This window comes from Mya arenaria, chromosome 6, assembly GCF_026914265.1.
Source record: "Mya arenaria isolate MELC-2E11 chromosome 6, ASM2691426v1".
Classification (NCBI taxonomy): Eukaryota; Metazoa; Mollusca; class Bivalvia; order Myida; family Myidae; genus Mya; species Mya arenaria.
This window is the reverse complement of record NC_069127.1, coordinates 14,139,710-14,159,857: the sequence shown is the minus strand read 5'-3', so window position 1 is coordinate 14,159,857 and position 20,148 is coordinate 14,139,710. Positions and strand designations below refer to the sequence as shown.

Below are 20,148 nucleotides of genomic sequence, written 5' to 3'. Positions count from 1 at the left end.
CGTAAATGTGTCAAGCTCTAGCGTGTCTTCAGTTGTTAATGTATGGGATATTGACTCTGATGATATTTAAAACATAACGATGGTCGTTAAATAGATAGAGCACTTCAATAAGCGGTATATAGCTTTATAGTTGGTGTATAATAGTTACAGTACGTTGTAAGTGTGACTACAGGGATTGTTAGGACATTCATCAAAGGTAGTTGTTTTCCTTTATTTACATATTGATTTAGTGTATTGGTTCTTTATGGTTCAATAAGGTAAATAAATGATCTTTTAAAAGGTGTATTTTACACTGTTTGATTCCCATGAGTAATCTCGTCACCAAGGGTTTTCACAAAGGGTTCGTCACGTTGAATGGCCTTTTAGTCTTGTGTTAGTGTTGAAAAATGATAGTGAAAAATACTCTAGAACCACAAGAGTATTCAATCAACTTCACAACTTTAACTATATTAAGTGTATATACCATGTTATAAAAGTGTTTCTTCGATACCACAAATCGATCTTACGTTTTTTTCTGATGATCATATTACATAGTGTATAGTTATTTGAGTGTCAGACGTATTTATTTGAATTCCTATATAATCATATCTAGTGCTATCTTTGCCACGTTATTTTCCAGACAAATGGGGGATGAGTAATACAGATGGCCGCAGTTTACCCTTCCGAAAACAGCTATATACAGGTAGTTCATTGCGTAATTATTCAACTCTATAAGTTATCAGATTATTTAAATCATATCTTCATGGTTTTTATCAGTGATCGGAAATATGAACCAGGCCACGAGATCAATATAATTATTTAGTTCAATATGACGACAGTTACATGACATTCTTCTATCTCTAAGTTCGCATGCAACCTTCTTTTGGGGAAATTATGATTATGAAAACTACAAAATGTATTAATTTTTAATTCCTGCTATCGCTTTTCGTAATTGTTCATCGTGTATGAAACGGAATGAATTATTAGTAACATTTTAAGCATTAATGCATTTGCGATTTTATAGCCGTGTAAATAGCATCGATGAATTAAAACAATATACGCGATCTTTTACAGAATAGTTAACAGTCCGATTCACTGGATCTTTTTACAGCTAGTTCCGCTGGAATAGTTAACAGTCCGTTTCACTGGAACGTTTTACATCTAGTTTGCTGGAATAGTAAACAGTCCGTTTCACTGGAACGTTTTACATCTAGTTTGCTGGAATAGTTAACAGTCCGTTTCACTGGAACGTTTTACATCTAGTTTGCTGGAATAGTTAACAGTCCGTTTCACTGGAACGTTTTACATCTAGTTTGCTGGAATAGTTAACAGTCCGTTTCACTGGAACGTTTTACATCTAGTTCGCTGGAATAGTTAACAGTCCGTTTCACTGGAACGTTTTACATCTAGTTTGCTGGAATAGTTAACAGTCCGTTTCACTGGAACTTTTTACATCTAGTTCGCTGGAATAGTTAACAGTCCGTTTCACTGGAACGTTTTACATCTAGTTCGCTGGAATAGTAAACAGTCCGATTCACCGGATCTTTTTACATCTAGTTCGCTGGAATAGTAAACAGTCCGTTTCACTGGAACGTTTTACATCTAGTTCGCTGGAATAGTAAACAGTCCGTTTCACTGGAACGTTTTACATCTAGTTCGCTGGAATAGTAAACAGTCCGTTTCACTGGAACGTTTTACATCTAGTTCGCTGGAATAGTTAACAGTCTGTTTCACTGGAACGTTTTACATCTAGTTCGCTGGAATAGTTAACAGTCCGTTTCAGTGGAACGTTTTACATCTAGTTCGCTGGAATAGTTAACAGTCCGTTTCAGTGGAACGTTTTACATCTAGTTCGCTGGAATAGTTAACAGTCCGTTTCACTGGAACGTTTTACATCTAGTTCGCTGGAATAGTAAACAGTCCGTTTCACTGGAACGTTTTACATCTAGTTCGCTGGAATAGTAAACAGTCCGTTTCACTGGAACGTTTTACATCTAGTTCGCTCGAATAGTAAACAGTCCGTTTCACTGGAACGTTTTACATCTAGTTCGCTGGAATAGTTAACAGTCCGATTCACTGGATCTTTTTACATCTAGTTCGCTGGAATAGTTAACAGTCCGTTTCACTGGAACGTTTTACATCTAGTTCGCTGGAATAGTAAACAGTCCGATTCACTGGAACGTTTTACATCTTGTTCGCTGGAATAGTTAACAGTCCGTTTCACTGGATCTTTTTACAGCTAGTTCCGCTGGAATAGTTAACAGTCCGTTTCATTGGAACGTTTTACATCTAGTTCGCTGGAATAGTTAACAGTCCGTTTCACTGGAACGTTTTACATCTAGTTCGCTGGAATAGTTAACAGTCCGATTCACTGGATCTTTTTACATCTAGTTCGCTGGAATAGTTAACAGTCCGTTTCACTGGAACTTTTTACATCTAGTTCGATGGAATAGTTAACAGTCCGTTTCACTGGAACGTTTTACATCTAGTTCGCTGGAATAGTTAACAGTCCGTTTCACTGGAACGTTTTACATCTAGTTCGCTGGAATAGTAAACAGTCCGTTTCACTGGAACTTTTTACATCTAGTTCCGCTGGAATAGTAAACAGTCCGATTCACCGGATCTTTTTACATCTAGTTCCGCTAGAATAGTTAACAGTCTGTTTCACTGGAACTTTTTATATCTAGATTCGCTGGAATAGTTAACAGTCCGCTTCACTGGAACCTTTTACATCTAGTTTTGCTGGAATAGTTAACAGTCCGTTTCACTCGAATTTCTACAGAATTCAGTTCCACTCGAACACACTATTTCACTGCTTATTGTAGGCTTTGTTAGGACGAAATGTAAGTAATTTATCGCTCCCGGCTTGCAGTGTGTGGTGTGACCGTCTGTCCGCTTTCAGCTGTCCGAAAAGATAGTTAACTTAAACTGTCGAATCCATCATCAAGCAATGCGTTTAACACTCCAACTTGTCTGAACGTTGTTTAATATACGTTGTTTAATATTTGTATCATTTGAAAATATTTTTGTTTCATATTCAAAAAATTCCAACCGAAAGTTCAAATCCCAGTATATTGTCGATGATTTAGTGTTTACGACCAGTGACTTAGTTCTAAATGAGATTCAGGGTACGATTATAGTTCAGACAAATTTTGCAACCACTCAGGACCAAAACATCCTGTTTCCTATAGATAAGTCATTTTGGTCATACACGTAAATGATTCATAAAAATAGAATTTAAATGTTTTCAAATAATGCCAAAATAATATATATTCTGTAAATGATTTCCAAGAACGACGGATGAAATTCCGTCATAGCGATTCATCAAGCTTATACGCTACAGCTACGCTTTTTGCCCTGTTGTTGTTGTCTTGATTCATGCAGCTTAGTGCCAGCTAGTGGTGTTCATGGCCTCATTGATATGTATTTCATGCTAAGACATGTATCACAGTATGCAGTAGTATCATAGGTGTGCTTATAACGTTTGTTTCTCCAATAACAAAGCATTTAATCATGTGCGTGGAACCTTAATTATTTAATATGTTAGCCGCAAACAGTTTTTATTCCAAGAAGCTACTACATATATAGTGAAAACGTCATGACACTGCTGTTTGCCATAGAAACCATTATTGCAATTCTGAAAGAAATTGATACCGAGACAAAACCTAGATAGAATCTGACCTAGAATGTAATGAACATATGATAATTATTATTTGATCATAATTGATTTTTGGTAAATTATGGCACTAACTCATTTCGTAAGTATTTATTTGCATACTCGCTTCGTATGTCTGTATTGTTATATGGAATTAAGTTTAAGAACAAATTTACACAGAAAAAAACATGTATGTAATTATGTATAGTACACACACAACCTCTGTATAATATTCGTATAAACAAAAACAAAACAACAGTAAAATGCTTTATGTGTATGTCCAATAAAGGGGAAGTACCCGGATGTGATGGCGCTTGACAAGATCCCGGAGGAGGGGACGCCGGAAGTCCCAGCGAAGGCCCCGTATGAGGCGCCACTTGTCGACCCCTACAAGGTGCTGGAGGAACTCACACTATGTCAGGTAGAGGCCTTCTGCTGCTGTTAAAAATTGGGAAATCTTTTAGACGATATACTTCTTTTTCTTTAGCTTATATATGCTTTAAAAACTTTCCGACCAAATATGTCGAATTAAGAAGTAAGTATGTAAGTAGGCAGTAGTAAGTAAAAAGTACGAATTAAATACAGTATACACCATTTTATCATATAAGTTAATACAGCAGGCACCAAGAACATCTAAATATTATTAAGAACTTTTTTCCGTTCAAAGAGTCCACGTTACTCGCCCCAAGATGTTCATCATGTCAAAAATATCCATTATTGTTGTAATGTGCTACATGTATATTTTATATTATAGAGTTTATTTTAGAATACAATAGGCATAACGCCTACACATTCAGTAAAATACGCATGCATATAACATAGTCATTGGTCATTCAATCAATCAGTTATACAATACCCAAATTCAATTATGATCAATTATCTGTACAATTAAGAGTACCCTGCACACGTTTATAGAATCCCTTGGGGAAATTGTCCTCTTACCGCCCATACAATATGTTGATATAAAGAATTGGGAACTATGAACATAATGACCTTGGTACGTTGCCTTAAACCAACCAAGTAAGATTTGTCGCATACATTTTAATCCCAATGGATTAGTAGTATTATAGTTCAGTAGTCATAGTCATTATAGTCATACAACAGTTAGTTATTGTAGTTTTAAACGTTCGTGTGTATCATTTTGTACACTGAATGGAATAAACAAGCAAAAAAGTAGATTTTGGAAAGTAAATTAGTGAACAATGGACGGTTTATTGCCGCTGTCACCGTTTCCTCCTCGACCAACCGTCTCCCCGCTTGTGGTCCCGGATACCGACATTGTGATCGCCAAGCCGACCGCGTTTTGTAACAGCTGTCTTGTTCAGGTAAGGACGCGTCGCGTCACTTGGGTGTCAGTTTGGTGTCACATGGGCGTTACGTTGGCATCATTTGGACCCCATTAGGGTGTCACACTGGCGTCACTGCAGTCTAGGAAGTTATGGGGGGTATTAATGCAAAGGAGCGATGGAATGTAATTCTTGCAATTGCTAAATTTATGTCAACAACGGCAAAATTGATCATATCCATTGTCTTTCAAAACCCGTTATCAAAGGACCCAAAATATTTATCAATAGCTTCGGGCTGTAGTGTAAATACAAACTAAAACCCATCGATAAAAGCACATTTTATTGGAAAAATAAATATATTCCTAATTTCCAGTGTGCGCGAAACGGCGACACGGAAAAGGCGCGGCTGCTGCTAGAGACAGAGCGCGGGAAGGCGGCCGTCAATAACGATGACATAGAGGGCCTCACACCGCTTCACTACGCCGCCCGCTACAACCACTACACTCTCGTGGAACTACTCGTCCAAGAGGGTGCAGGTACGTCCCCCCTCAGACACCAGGGATATCGTTTAAGTCTAATGTTTTAATGTACATATGTTTTGAACATATCTTTCTTTCGAGTGTATTCTGTACTGTAAGTTGAACTTATTGTGTATTTCCGCTTATGTAAAACTACATGTTAGTACCATATTGATAATTACTGTGTGCATTTTACAAATGCTGCATTTCTTAATTTCGGAGTCCGGAAGCTACACTATTTGCTTCCTTGTTTATAACTCAGATGTTAATCGGGAGGACAACGAGCACTTGACGCCGCTTATGTACGCCTGTCGCCTCAAGCGTCGTCGCCGGAAGTCACGTAAATCAATGGTTCTGCTCGGGTCCACAGAAACACCGCGTTTCTCGCAGTCAGTAAGTGTCCATTACTATTGTGTTTCGAAATATCCGTATAGAACGTTTACATCTATACTGTCAAGGATAAGTGTGTCTTGAATAATTTTACAGCTGTCAGGTCAACATTCGTTCTTATCCATTCAGAATGCTGCTTATTGTTGTTAATTGTGTCAGTTTCAAGATATATAAACCAAGAATTCAACAAGTTGGGTTAAACAATAAACTTTAGACGCTGGTGAAACTTGGTGGTAAGGAGATTGATACGGACGCCAACGCAATCCATTTCCTGGTGGAGTCCGGCGCCGACATCCGGCAGAAGGACGCGTACGGGATGACGGCCCTCCATCACGCGGCGCTCCGGGGGGATGAGGTCGCGTGTGAGCAGCTCCTCCTCTATAACACCGCCAAACAATCGCTCGTGCACGTAAGTACATACCAAAGTGCTTATTATTAATACGTGTCGTGTACAAAAAAAAAATGGCAAAAACGATGGAAGTTTAATTGATAAAACAAGCTGATACCTTTTTGATCAAATCGCACAAGGTCCATGCCGCAATTGAAAAACGAATTGAATCTATAATTATTCGTAGCAAGTATTAGGTTGCGTTTCTTTATCAGACAAATGTATGAACTATTGCGTAATTATATATTCAGGCGAAGGACGTACAAGAAATGACGGCCCTCCACACGGCCGTCTGCCAGTCGAACTACGACATCGTGCGTCAGTTGCTTGCCGCAGGCGCCGACATCCGCAGCCGTGACAATGAGATGTCCACGGCCCTTCACGAGGCGGCCACGCTCGGAGACACCAAAATTGGCAAACTCATCTTCGAGTCTTGTCAGACACCGGAGGCAAAGGTGCGTCTGTTTAAAGTTATAAAAAAGATTTATAAATTTATTATGTATCCAAAAATGTTTATAATGTTCAATGCGTGAACTTTGTTTTACAATCACTAAAGGCGAGTTATTTCTAGATGCAACATTAACAAAATATCTAAGCCGCTTGGTATACGTTCTGTAATAAAGCGTCTGTATGTAATAGAGCGAACTCCTAGATGACCGAGACGAGGACGGAAACACTTCGCTCATGTTGGCCGTCCAGTCTGGCAAATACAACTTCGTCTCCTTCATGATCAAGAGAGGTAGGGGCTGCTGGCATTTCCTTCTTTTTTCAAGAAAATAGTTTAAATATAATTACATAATGCCATTTTTGGATTGAGTGTAATTCTATGGAAATTTGCCATTTGTAATGTAATTAGCTATTTTACATTAGTAAATTGAAATGAAAACATCTCTTGGAAATGGTTCACCGCTGCAGGTGCGCCGATTAACGTGCAGAACAAGATGTTGGTGACGCCACTGCACCTTGCGGCCATCAAGGGCGACCTGCGGATCGTTGAGATGCTCGTAGAGCGCGGCGCCCAGGTGGGTGTACTCACCCACGACCAGCAGACGCCCCTCCACAAGGCATGCCTCTACAACAACTGCGAGTGCATCAAATTCCTGCTCGACAGGTATGACACCGGAAATAATCACGTTTACGTTCCCTGCATATGTTTGTATTGATTAGTTATACTGCTCATGATCAGAAGCGTGTTAAAATTATGACAACGAATGTTATTTTACTAATGTTAAAATGATAAAAATATTTTATTTTTTTATTCTTGCAAAAAAAATTGATAAAAATAATGGAGTCTGTACAAATGTTTTGCGAAGTGGCACTCTTATTTAAAATCAATACATACATCTATAGAACAAACATGATTTTGAGTGATGAACTTTAAACTGCTGACTAAAGTATGCATTTATAGAAAATATCAAATACTGATAACAAGATTGTAACCGTGTAATTAAAAGCTGAAAACGCAAAAATATTAAATGATTGGTGAGTGCTAAAAGATTTACTGTGATCTACTATTGTTTAATAATGTAGAAAAAAAACGTGTTTTCTGCGCTTTTCTTTTAAATTAAACTCCTTCATAAGAATCATTGTTTTCGACGTTTATTCATCCTTTTTGGTATATTAAAACAATTGTTTTAATTGTGGTAAATCTTATTTGGGAGTGAGAGTGCATCTTAAACTAGTGGATACAAACGTCTGTAAAAGAGTATCCTTTATATGTTTACATAAATTAAACATTAACAGCTCAAATAAATGTCATCTGTTTACAGTGGATCCAATATCGAGGCACGGGACATGGACAATTTCTCGCCCTTGTTGCTAGCCGCCGTATACGGGCACGCGAATGCCGTCAAGATGCTGATAGAACGTGGCGCCGACGTCACTGTGGAGGACAAGAACGACAAAACCGTCGTGTTTCTCGCCGCCGAGGAGAATAAACTAGACGTACTGCAGGTGGGCAAGTCTTTGCTATTTAACTACTTAAACTTTACTTTTCTTAAATAAAAAGGCAAAATGTTTACATTATAATTACATTGAACGAATGTATTGTCAAATAGTAAAAAAATAAGAGACTGTTGCAGTAAGTTGATTAATATGGTTGTTGTTTCTTGGGTCAGGTGTTGACAGCTAACCGGGGGACGAGGGACCTGATTGACCACCGGGACGAGGAGAATAACAGCCCGCTCCACATTGCCGCTCGACATGGACACATCAACATCGTAAAGGTAAGGCAGAACAAGACAACAGGAGCTGCGCTAGTTTTAGAACTGGTGCACAAGCCCTCCGTCATGGACACGTCAACCCATCGATGTAGCTAGGCTAGCAAAAATCAGATCTTGGAAGCCCAAACACACTGGTGCATTCTGCATTGGGATTTATTAATATTCTATATCTACTTTAATTAATCTCCAATACAAACACGATCAAAATTGGTGCAAATCGAAATTTATTATTTTAGATTGAGTACAATGTCTAACCAACACCTAGTAAAGACTAATTGTGTATATCCTGTAAATAACAGTGCCTGATGGAGAACGGGGCGATGATATCACTGAAGAACGACATGGAACAGACTCCTATGCACATGGCCGCCGAGAACGGCTGGATAGGGTACGTGCACGGGTAGTGTGGGGCATACTTACATACACGGGTGGTGTGGGGCTCACTTACATACACGGGAAGTGTGGGGCTCACTTACATACACGGGTAGTGTGGGGCTCACTTACATACACGGGTAGTGTTGGGCTCACTTACATACACGGGTAGTGTGGGGCTCACTTACATACACGGGTGGTGTGGGGCTCACTTACATACACGGGTGGTGTGGGGCTCACTTACATACACGGGTAGTGTTGGGCTCACTTACATACACGGGAAGTGTGGGGCTCACTTACATACACGGGAAGTGTGGGGCTCACTTACATACACGGGAAGTGTGGGGCTCACTTACATACACGGGTAGTGTGGGGCATACTTACATACACGGGTAATGTGGGGCTCACTTACATACACGGGTAGTGTGGGGCTCACTTACATACACGGGAAGTTTCGGGCTCACTTACATACACGGGTAGTGTGGGCCTCACTTACATACACGGGTAGTGTGGGGCTCATTTTACCCAAAACTTGGCCTTATATAAAATGATAACAACGCCCGCCTTTCGTATGGACAGACAAACGTTCAGATCATTATAAGTCGAGAAATTTCGAAAATTCCAACACAAGTGTAGACATTTCATTGCTGTATTGCTACAACGCAACCTCTATATACACTGCTTAGGGTGGTGCGTGAGATCGCGGGCAAGGACAAGAACTCACTGAACGACGGGGACGAAAACTCGAACACGGCGCTTCACCTTGCAGCAGACGGCGGACATATCCAACTCGTCAAGACGCTTATCAAGCTCGGAGCAGACCACGAGATTAGGTCGGCACGTGCGCTTGTTGACATATGTATGCCTTTTCCTGAATGTTATAACTTGTAAATGTTACGGGGAAGTTTTCGCTGCTGATTCTGTAACGTCAACCTAGTGTTTGATTTGCACTTTGTAATCGATTGTTATTTCCGCATATGTAGTATAAAACTAGTCTAATATGTGCAACAACGGTGTACTACAGGAATGGCTCCTTGCGGACGGCGATGGGCTGTGCCGCCGCCAACGGCCACATGAAGGTGGTCATTCACCTGGTGAACGCCGACACGCCCATAGACCCTATCGACAAGCTCGGGGTGCGTCGACATATTTAATGTATCCGACTCAAAGAGTTGTTTTTTTACTCTAGCATTGCTAAGCCTTTGTGATGAACAATGATGATCAATTTTTCACTGTTAAATCAAATCCACTGTTCTACCCATTTCAGATACTTTTCATTTAAAAAGGGTAACGTACAAATCAATAGAATACGCCATAGATTACTAAAATAATATACTCATGTGTTTACTGTCATTGGTACTTTATGGCAGTAAGCCCACGATAACGATATCTTCTCCTACGCCTTTCAGTTGACGCCGCTGTTGGTGGCGGCGGCGAACGGCCACGCGGACGTGGTTGACTTTCTGTTGGAGCGGAAGGCGGACGTGGGCCGCGTGGACATGTTCGGACACAACTGTCTCGACCTTGCTGTCATGCACGACCACCAGTGAGTATGCACAGTATAGGCAGGGTGGTTTGCTTGTCATATTTCCATGCAAAACTGTAAATTTTAATATTGAATGTCTTTAATCGATCAAAATTTCTGAATATTTGTTATTCTCTTCCAGAGAAGTAGCTATGGAGATTATAAAATCACCGTCGTGGGAGGCGGCCCTGCGGAACGCCACCCTGGAACAGGGCGTGTTGTGTACGCCCCTCCGCCGCCTCATCAAGAAAATGCCCGGTAACATGTAGTTTAACTGGATTTCATTAAAATCTAGAAAGCAAAATACAGGTGGAGCTTTAATAAATCCGAGGTGTTGATGCAGCGTATATCTGTCACAGTATATAGTGCATATCTATAAAGCAAACTTTATCTGTGGATTTCAGTTTACAATGGAAATATTGGTTCTAATTGAAACTATGATTACAATAAATACCACGGCCTCAGGACTTATGTTGACAACAATAGTTTTCAGTAATGAATAGATAAATGCTGCTTTTTGGTGGCTTGAAATCAGTTCTTGCAACCAGCAGTATTATAAAGATCACCTCTCTCACTGGTGTAGAGGCGGCTGACCGGGTGTTTGAGAAATGCATCGAGGTGCGGCGACCGGAAGAGGGCAGTACCACGCACCTGACTGACCAGTACGAGGTCATGTACAACTTCGAGTTCCTCGACGACATGTACAGCGTCACCACGTGGGCGGGCATGGTCGGGAACCAGAAAAAACGCCGGAAGAAACCCGAAAAGGAAGGATCTGGTTGGTTTTCCTAAATTATACCATCAAAAATGAATTCTTACTAAAACATGTATTCACCATGTTTTCTTCACATTATATTGTAATATCGTGGTTTGGAACCTTGTATTGTTTAAACAAACTAATTCCTACACGCAGTTCTCATTTCGTTCTAACTGTAAACATACTAAAGACTATTTAAAGCGTCAAAATCTGTTTTATTGCAAACGGCACATTTTATTTCAGTAAAGGAGGAAGACAACGCAGACAACACTTGGTTATCGTGGAACAAGTTGAAGCCGTTCAAGAGGAGAGGTACAGCTCGTAACCTGTGATTGCAGCGTTGTTTCATACATTGGAATACATCCTACATTCTCAGCCAATGAAATTGCAGATAGGCATTCATTAAGTACTACGCTTAATCACTAAGAATTCCATCTTTCGTTGGCGTTTAAAGGTCCGCCTTTCTGCCAAGCATCCGATACACACTCCATGGGTCAGATTTTGCATTGACAATGTGTCAACCAATGACGTTGTATTCTGAGACAGCTAGATGGCCTATAGTAACATTTTGATGATTAAGAAAAAAACGTTCGCTACACTCACTCCGCCCTCTCTTAATCATTAAAATGTAACATCAGGTCATATAACCATTACTTAACCCTTGTACACTAGTGCATTGATTCACAATAAGTGACGAATAGTCCGGTTCCTATACACGTTCCGTATTGATTTATCGTATGTTGTTCTCAATAATATTTTCATCATTTTTGACATCACGTGTCATTTCAGATCGTACATTAGTGCCTTACACGCAAGATTCCGGCCTGTTCAAAAGCAATCACCCCATGATGATAATGGTACGTCTTTTTGTCAGATTTTCCGTCAACGATCCGTTTTTGGATTGACATTTTGCAATGGGTTTGTTGTCTTATGTCGCGGATGCTTCTTGATTTTCAGAACTTTATTATAATGATGAACGTTTATGAATACACTTAGAACTTTTATATCATCCAAAGTGTCTGCCTTTGTGCCAGTACAAGTTTTGTTTCTTTGTTTCCAGGTTGATTCACACAGACTAGAGCTGCTTGACCACCCACTGGTCACGGCGCTGCGACGTCACAAGTGGACGATGTTCGGCAGATTCTCGTATTACGTCACGTTCCTCGCGTACGCCATCTTCCTCTTCTTCCTCACCGGCTACGTCATCGTAACGCCGCCACCGTTCTCTATGTGCGTATTAGTTCACGTTTGTATTCAATAAATTAGTGCAACAATTGTTATAATATAATATATTACAGGTTGTGAAGTTATCAGAAATTATAAAGTTATTATTTAAATAGCTAGCTAATATTTTGCCCGGTTTCAATATAACATATGCACTTCCCACTGGTTGGGTTTCAATATCACACGCGCACTTTTTAGTGGTAAGGTTTTATATAACATGCGCACTTTTCGCGCGCGGTTGTCCGGTTAGCGCAGTGGTTAGCTCACTCGCTTCTCACCAAGGCGACCCGGGTTCCATTCCCGGCCTGGGCGCATGTGAGTTTGGTTAGTGGTCACCAAGCCGGACAAGTGGGTTTTCTCCGGGTTCTCCGGTTTCCCCCACAACACAAGACCACACTCTCGCGCAACAGCGTGCCAACGAGAGTGATTAATATAAGTTGTTATAGCTTGTTTCACAATCGTTGTAAAATTAAATAAAGTTTAAACTAACATGCGCACTTTCCAGTTGCGGGGTTTTTAATATACCATTTGCACTTTCCAGTGGTGGGGTTTTCGATATAACATAAGCATTTTCCAGTGGCGGGTTTTTCAATATAAAATGTGCACTTTTCAGTGGTGGAGTTTTCAATATTACATATGCATTTTCCAGTGGTAGGGTTTAAGATATAACATGTGCACGTTCCATTGGTAGGTTTTTCAATATAAAATGTGTACTTTCCAGTGGTGGGTGTTTTCAATATAACATGTGCACTTTCCAGTGGTGAGTACTTTCAATATAACATGTGCACTTTCCAGTGGCGGGGTTTTCAATATAACATGTGCATATTCCAGTGGTGAGACGTGCGAGGAATATTACGAGAAAGGAGAAAAGCAGCATTTGTTTGCCAGCATCGGAAAATACTTCATACTTGTTCTGGCCGTCATCAACATTATAAAAGAGGTACACATGTATATCCATTATACTCTTCACCGTTTGAAAGCGCCCAATTCATTTTGAAAGCACTGATTTGTTAAAAATATCCGTGGTGGAAGAAACTGTTATTAGGAACACTAAAATTGTTAAAACAAACTCAGTATTAAGTGATGAACATTGCATCCATTAACCATTGACGAAAACTTAATGTCAGCATGACGTTGCACGTATGTGCCGAAGATGTACATTTGGGTCGTCGATTGGTATGTAACGTAGATGTACAGTGGGATCGTCGAGTGTTATGTGACGTAGATGTACAGTGGGGTCGTCGAGTGTTATGTGACGTGGATGTACAGTGTGGTCGTCGATTGTTATGAGACGTAGATGTACAGTGGGGTCGTCGAGTGTTATGTGACGTGGATGTACAGTGGGGTCGTCGAGTGTTATGTGACGTGGATGTACAGTGTGGTCGTCGATTGTTATGTAACGTAGCTGTATAGTGGTGTCTTTGACTGTTATGTGCCGTAGATGTACAGTGTGGTCGTCGATTGTTATGTAACGTAGCTGTATAGTGGTGTCTTTGACTGTATGTGCCGTAGATGTACAGTGTGGTCATCGATTGTTATGTAACGTAGCTGTATAGTGGTGTCTTTGACTGTTATGTGCCGTAGATGTACATTTGGGTCGTCGATTGTTATGTGACGTAGATGTACATTTGGGTCGTCGATTGTTACGTGACGTAGATGTACATTTGGGTCGTCGATTGTTATGTGACGTAGATGTACAGTGTGATAGTCGATTGTTATGTGACGTAGATGTACAGTGTGATAGTCGATTGTTATGTGACGTAGATGTAAAGTGGGGTAGTCGATTGTTATGTGCCGTAGATTTACAGTGTGGTCGTCGATTGTTTTGTGACGAAGATGTACAGTGGGGTCGTCGATTGTTATGTGCCGTAGATTTACAGTGGGGTCGTCGATTGTTATGTCACGTAGATGTACAGTGGGGTCGTCGATTGTTTTGTGACGAAGATGTACAGTGGGGTCGTCGATTGTTATGTGACGTAGATGTAAAGTGGGGTCGTCGATTGTTATGTGACGTAGATCATGTAGATGTACAGTGGGGTAGTCGATTGTTATGTGCCGTAGATGTACAGTGGGGTCGTCGATTGTTATGTGACGTAGATGTACAGTGTGATAGTCGATTGTTATGTGACGTAGATGTACAGTGGGGTCGTCGATTGTTATGTGCCGTAGATGTACAGTGGGGTCGTCGATTGTTATGTGACGTAGATGTACAGTGGGGTAGTCGATTGTTTTGTGACGTAGATGTACATTTGGGTCGTCGATTGTTATGTGACGTGGATGTACAGTGTGATAGTCGATTGTTATGTGACGTAGATGTACAGTGTGATAGTCGATTGTTATGTGACGTAGATGTAAAGTGGGGTAGTCGATTGTTATGTGCCGTAGATTTACAGTGTGGTCGTCGATTGTTTTGTGACGAAGATGTACAGTGGGGTCGTCGATTGTTATGTGCCGTAGATTTACAGTGGGGTCGTCGATTGTTATGTCACGTAGATGTACAGTGGGGTCGTCGATTGTTTTGTGACGAAGATGTACAGTGGGGTCGTCGATTGTTATGTGACGTAGATGTAAAGTGGGGTCGTCGATTGTTATGTGACGTAGATCATGTAGATGTAAAGTGGGGTCGCCGATTGTTATGTGACGTAGATGTAAAGTGGGGTCGTCGATTGTTATGTGACGTAGATGTACAGTGGGGTCGTCGATTGTTATGTGACGTAGATCATGTAGATGTAAAGTGGGGTCGCCGATTGTTATGTGACGTAGATGTAAAGTGGGGTCGTTGATTGTTATGTGACGTAGATGTACAGTTCGATTTATCAACGAACGAACGACAAAAAACTACGATCAGGAATTTTATTTAAAACTTTAGCGAGTATTTAGAATTTACTTAAATTGATTTAGATTTCGTGCAAAACTGACCAATTCAGCTATAAGCTACTATAAGCTACTTTCGAAAATTCGACTGTACTATATTTTGTCAGCGACAAGACTGCTCGTATGGACGATTATCACAGTAGGTAACCTATACTGTCACTACATTGTAGTTTAACGTAGCTGTGAGTGTTCCAAACGTTTATATCACGTTCCTTGGAACGACACCTACATGTACCCGATAGTAACGTAATCGAGGTGTGTTTTATCCCTCTCTTGTAGCTTTTCCAGCTGTTCCACAACCGGTTGGCGTACATCAGCTGGGAGAACTTCCTGGAGGTGTGGCTCTTCATCTCCAGCTTCCTGTTTGTACTTGACTACCATAGCTGTCAAAACTCTACTGGATTCAGATACGTAAGGCCAGGGAGATAAACTTTTCACTAATTTATTAATTATAAATTATAATCAATTATAATTTATAATAATGGTATTTAATTTCAAGGCTAATTACGGCCTTTCATTTGTATACTTCGATTGTATATGTTTCACAATTTGATATAAGCATGACTGTAATGTTTAACCTTCCTCGACACAACGCCACTCCCCCCCCCCCTCCTGCTCCCCCAGCTCCCCCAATTCGTTCACCGGTTTTCAACGGTTTATTTTTACACTGACATAGAAAACCATTGACTGAGGTTTGGCAAAACTGCAACAGTTCTTCCACATGATTCTTCCACTATGTTGCAGGTTTGGCAGTGGAACTTCGGTGCAATAGCGATCGTGTTGTGCTGGATCGGACTGGTCATGTTCATTCAGAAGTTCCCCAAGATCGGCATCTACGTCGTCATGTTCAACAGCATTCTACGCACATTCTTTGAGTTCTTCATCGTGTTTTTGTTGTTTATCATCGCGTTCGGTTTTGGATTCTTTGTCCTTATACAAAATCAGGTACATTACATTCAAAGACAAATCAATCGCAATGTACTTAAACATTTTGCCTTGTTCGTTCTAAGATGATGGTAGACAAGAGTGTATTACATGGTAAAAGATAGTTTAACTGTAGTTCCACATCGAGGGGTATATGCGAAAAGGTTCTAAGTGACAATAAAAACAACAACAAAAAAATAGAACCTTTTCGCTTTCAACCATCGACATGCAGTTAAACTTAACGCGGCGAATGACCATGGTCTTGGTAAATATATCCCGCCTATCACACAAGAGACTGTAGGCTCGATCACCACAAGCGGCAGATTAGGTGGACTTTAAATTCAACATTTGTCTTTTCTTTACCGGACTCTATCCATGCATTTTCCTCTAGGCTATGGTCGACTATCATAAGCGACCAGCCTCCGTCGCAAACAAACTAAAAGAATTAAGTCGAACTAACGTTTAATTAATTTCCTTCTACTTTGCTCCCGCCAGACGCCGTTCGCCACGCCGTACCACGCCATCATCCGCACATCCGTGATGATGATAGGAGAGTTTGACTACAACGACATCTTCCACAGCGACACCGACGATATGCATTATTGGCTCACGTACGTGATATTTTGCGTATTCCTGCTCGTCATGACCATCATCATCATGAACCTGCTCGTCGGTCTGGCCGTCGATGACATCAAGGGCGTGCACGATGAGGCCTCGCTCAAGCGCATTGCCATGAAGGTAGGGAAATGAGAATACAGGGTTATAACGTATTGCATGTATGCCCCAAAGCGTCTATAATATAAGCTCTGTTTTATATCAATTAGATTTTCTTCTATATTTTCTAAGTATTACACAGTATAAAAAACAAAAGTAGAAACCTTTTCAGTACTTTACATGTTCTTCATTTCATGAAAAGGTTGATAACGTTTAATTGTAAAAATTTGTGAGTGATATATCGGTATCCCATATACACGAGAGTAGTTTTACTGCAAGCCATATACCACACGTTTCACTGTGTGGTATGATACCAAATGCTGCACGTTACCATATAGTTTAAAATAGTATGAATGGCCTACAACTGTGTCCATCGGACAAGTGAACCTGGTATTGGACGTGAAGCGCATGTAGCAGGTCACCTACATGTATGTTCATGAGACCTCCTCACGTCACCAGTAATTGATTGTGATATTTTATTATTAAACTATTTTGGGTATAGGTGAACCTGGTTTTGGACGTGGAGCGTGTGCATCTCAAGTTTACGAGCCGCTGGTGGAAGAACTCCCACTCGGAGTTCTACAGGTCCATGGAGGAGGTCGCTGTGGCTACCAAGCATCCGGAACAGGTAACGTACAACACAATTACACTATTCCCCTGTAATGCGAAATGTTCGAGAAGGCGTGGGGATTATTTTTGTTCTGTTCTTACCCTAACTACAACCGGCAACAGTGGTCTGTTAGTTTGACGCAATGTCCAATAATATCTTTAAGAAACTACTTTTAATGTGTGTAATTTTCAATTTGAACGGTAAGGTAGAAATGTGTTATTTTGTCTAACTTAAGCACCATTCATGTGTATTCTGCAGACAAAAAATAAAGATTTGTCAATAGACTCCAGAAGTAACATAAAATCGTTACAAAGAGCAAATCGAGGACCATTAAATGAGTTGTCATATAATACGGAATTTAATGACAATGTACGTTGATAAAAAAGAGCCTCTATATTTAGCATAAATTTGACATGAACATACTTAAAACAGCTCACATGTTTCAGTTCGAGAACCAGATTCAGAAGAGCCAGGCGAAAATGCTGAAGAAGATGGACAAGCTGAAGGGTAGCGTCCGCACTGTCATCGACCGCACCACCCGCATTGAGGAGATGCTCGAGGCCCTCGTGCGCGCGCACGCCAAAGATACCAGCGCCGACACAGCCGCTACCAGAGAAAGCTTCGACGACGTGCTTCGTTAAACATAGTACCAAAACGGCATCTATGAAAAAAACTATAAACCTGGCAGAACTATGCCAATCCATTGTCTCAAGTTGAATTACTACAAGAACTGTTTGTGAAGCATTCTCATGACAATACATCATTGTTCTTGTCGTCTATGCTTGTTTGTTTATATACATGTATTTATTATTTAGTTAGATGTCCATTTCTTATATCAACTGATATTGCTCAGTATCTTTTTATCACATAAGGAATCAAAACTATATTTTGTCCTATGCGATGGCAGTGTTTTTCAAATCTGCAGTACCTTTATTTCGGTCAATCCGTGGTCAGGCGTTATTCATTTTAATCAGGTGAATCGGTATATTTAAGCAGCGTTTAATGCATGCATATATTTTTCATCAGTGGTAAAATGACTCGACCACTAAGCTGTTTAACAGATTTTAGCATGCATTTACCATAACTAAATGGGGAAGCCAGAGTACCCGGAGGAAACCCACATGTCCAGCTTTGTGAGTTTGGTTTGTGGTCACCAAGCCGGTCAAGCGGGTTTCCTCCGGGTACTCCGGTTTCCCTCACAACATAAGACCACACTCTCGCGTAGCACCGTTCCAACGAGAGTGATTATTATAGTTTGTAAGAACTTCTTTCTGAAGCGTTTTAAAATAATAAAAAAAACAAGTTTAAACTAAAAAAATGAGCACGCGACTGCTTCGTATCAGGTAATTGATTTTTGTAGTTCTAGTTTTTTGAAACGATAAGTCTATATTAAACCGCTCAGGGTAACATATTTTGTTATGTATATGATATTTTAGAATTCTACTTTTATAGATAATTTGTCTGCTCCAGCCTTCAGATCTCAGGGGTTATATTGGGTACTCAACTCTATTTTCTTTGTTTTCGTCGTATCTTGTCGTGTTAATTGTTCATTTTATAAATAATTGTTTACATAGTTTAACTATAGCGTTGTATATTGTGTTGTTTATAAATGAGTCTATTTCCGTGTGTTGTACTTCAGTAAGTGAACAGTTTTTAAAGAAGGGTAGAGCAACCTAGTATATATGTACACGTCTGTTGTTTATTTACATGTTATATTAGAAATATATATTTATTTACTTATAAGTTTACCATATTCGTTTTTTTTTAAATGGAATTTACGGTACCAGTACATGTATTTGTGAACGTTTTATGCTCACGCTCTTACAAACTTAGACTATGTCGAAATGTTATATGTAATATTAAATCTAGAATATTCAGTTCTTTATTATATTTTCTAGAACCATTGTGCTTTAATACTTTTATGTTGTGATTTGAATACAATGTTGTTGTTTTATATGTATGCAAATATGTATGTATATGTCATACAAAACAGACTGTGATAACGCCATATATTTGTGAGTAAAGGTCTTATTTTAAATAAATGTATCTATATCTACACGTATGCTCTTCAATTATATTTTGATCCCCATGGCCTAGACGTGCGGTTATTCTCATGGCCTAGACAAGCGGTTATCCTCATAACTTAGACGAGGGGTTATCCTCATAACTTAGACGAACGGTTATTATCATAACTTAGTCGAGCGATTATCCTCATGGCCTAGACGAGCGGTTATCCTCATAACTTTGACGAGCGGTTATCCTCATGGCCTAGACGATCGGTTATCCTAATAACTTAGACGAGCGATTATCCTCAAGGCCTAGACGAGCGGTTATCCTCATAACTTAGACGAGCGATTATTCTCATGGCCTAGACGAGCGGTTATCACCATAACTTAGACGCGTGATTATCACCATGGCCTAAACAAAGGTTTACCCCCATAACTTAGACGCGTGGTAATTTCCATGGATTGAACGAGGGGTTATCCTCATAACTTAGACGTGTGATTTTCCCAATGACCCAGATGAACGATTATCTCCACAACTTAGACACGTGACTATGATCCCTATAACTAAGACGAGCGGTTATCCCCATAACTTAGACGCATGGTTATTCCCATGGCCTAAACGAGGGTTATCCGTATAACTTGGACGAGCGGTTATCCGTATAACTTGGACGAGCGGTTATCCCTATAATTTGGACGCATGGTTA

General features: G+C 40.2%; 1 protein-coding gene across 2 annotated transcripts; it reads left to right on the top strand.

Moving 5' to 3' along the window:
* Window positions 1–48: 48 nt before the first annotated feature.
* Window positions 49–19,474, top strand: LOC128236924 (transient receptor potential cation channel subfamily A member 1 homolog). 2 transcript variants are annotated; one of them, XM_052952061.1, is made up of 27 exons: window positions 49–196; window positions 620–682; window positions 2,805–2,822; window positions 3,924–4,055; window positions 5,294–5,456; window positions 5,701–5,831; window positions 6,043–6,237; window positions 6,468–6,671; window positions 6,856–6,955; window positions 7,132–7,327; window positions 7,986–8,169; window positions 8,334–8,441; window positions 8,738–8,826; window positions 9,497–9,643; window positions 9,835–9,946; window positions 10,220–10,356; window positions 10,478–10,593; window positions 10,919–11,113; window positions 11,336–11,404; window positions 11,882–11,949; window positions 12,153–12,322; window positions 13,148–13,256; window positions 15,470–15,601; window positions 15,935–16,135; window positions 16,610–16,852; window positions 17,331–17,456; window positions 17,885–19,474. In XM_052952061.1, exons 2-27 carry the CDS (start codon window positions 644–646, stop codon window positions 18,077–18,079), a joined length of 3,579 nt encoding a protein of 1,192 aa, XP_052808021.1. In that variant the 5' UTR covers window positions 49–196; window positions 620–643; the 3' UTR covers window positions 18,080–19,474. The 2 variants fall into 2 exon arrangements, with proteins under 2 accessions (XP_052808021.1, XP_052808022.1); XM_052952062.1 differs by lacking the exon at window positions 2,805–2,822.
* The last annotated feature ends 674 nt before the right edge of the window (window positions 19,475–20,148 follow it).

Coding starts and splice junctions, on each gene's coding strand:
- LOC128236924 (XM_052952061.1), top strand. CDS start 644: ATGGCCGCAGTTTACCCTTCCGAAAACAGCTATATACAG. Junction 8,827..9,496: donor GCCGAGAACGGCTGGATAGG/GTACGTGCACGG, acceptor TACACTGCTTAG/GGTGGTGCGTGAGATCGCGG. Junction 13,257..15,469: donor TCATCAACATTATAAAAGAG/GTACACATGTAT, acceptor CCTCTCTTGTAG/CTTTTCCAGCTGTTCCACAA.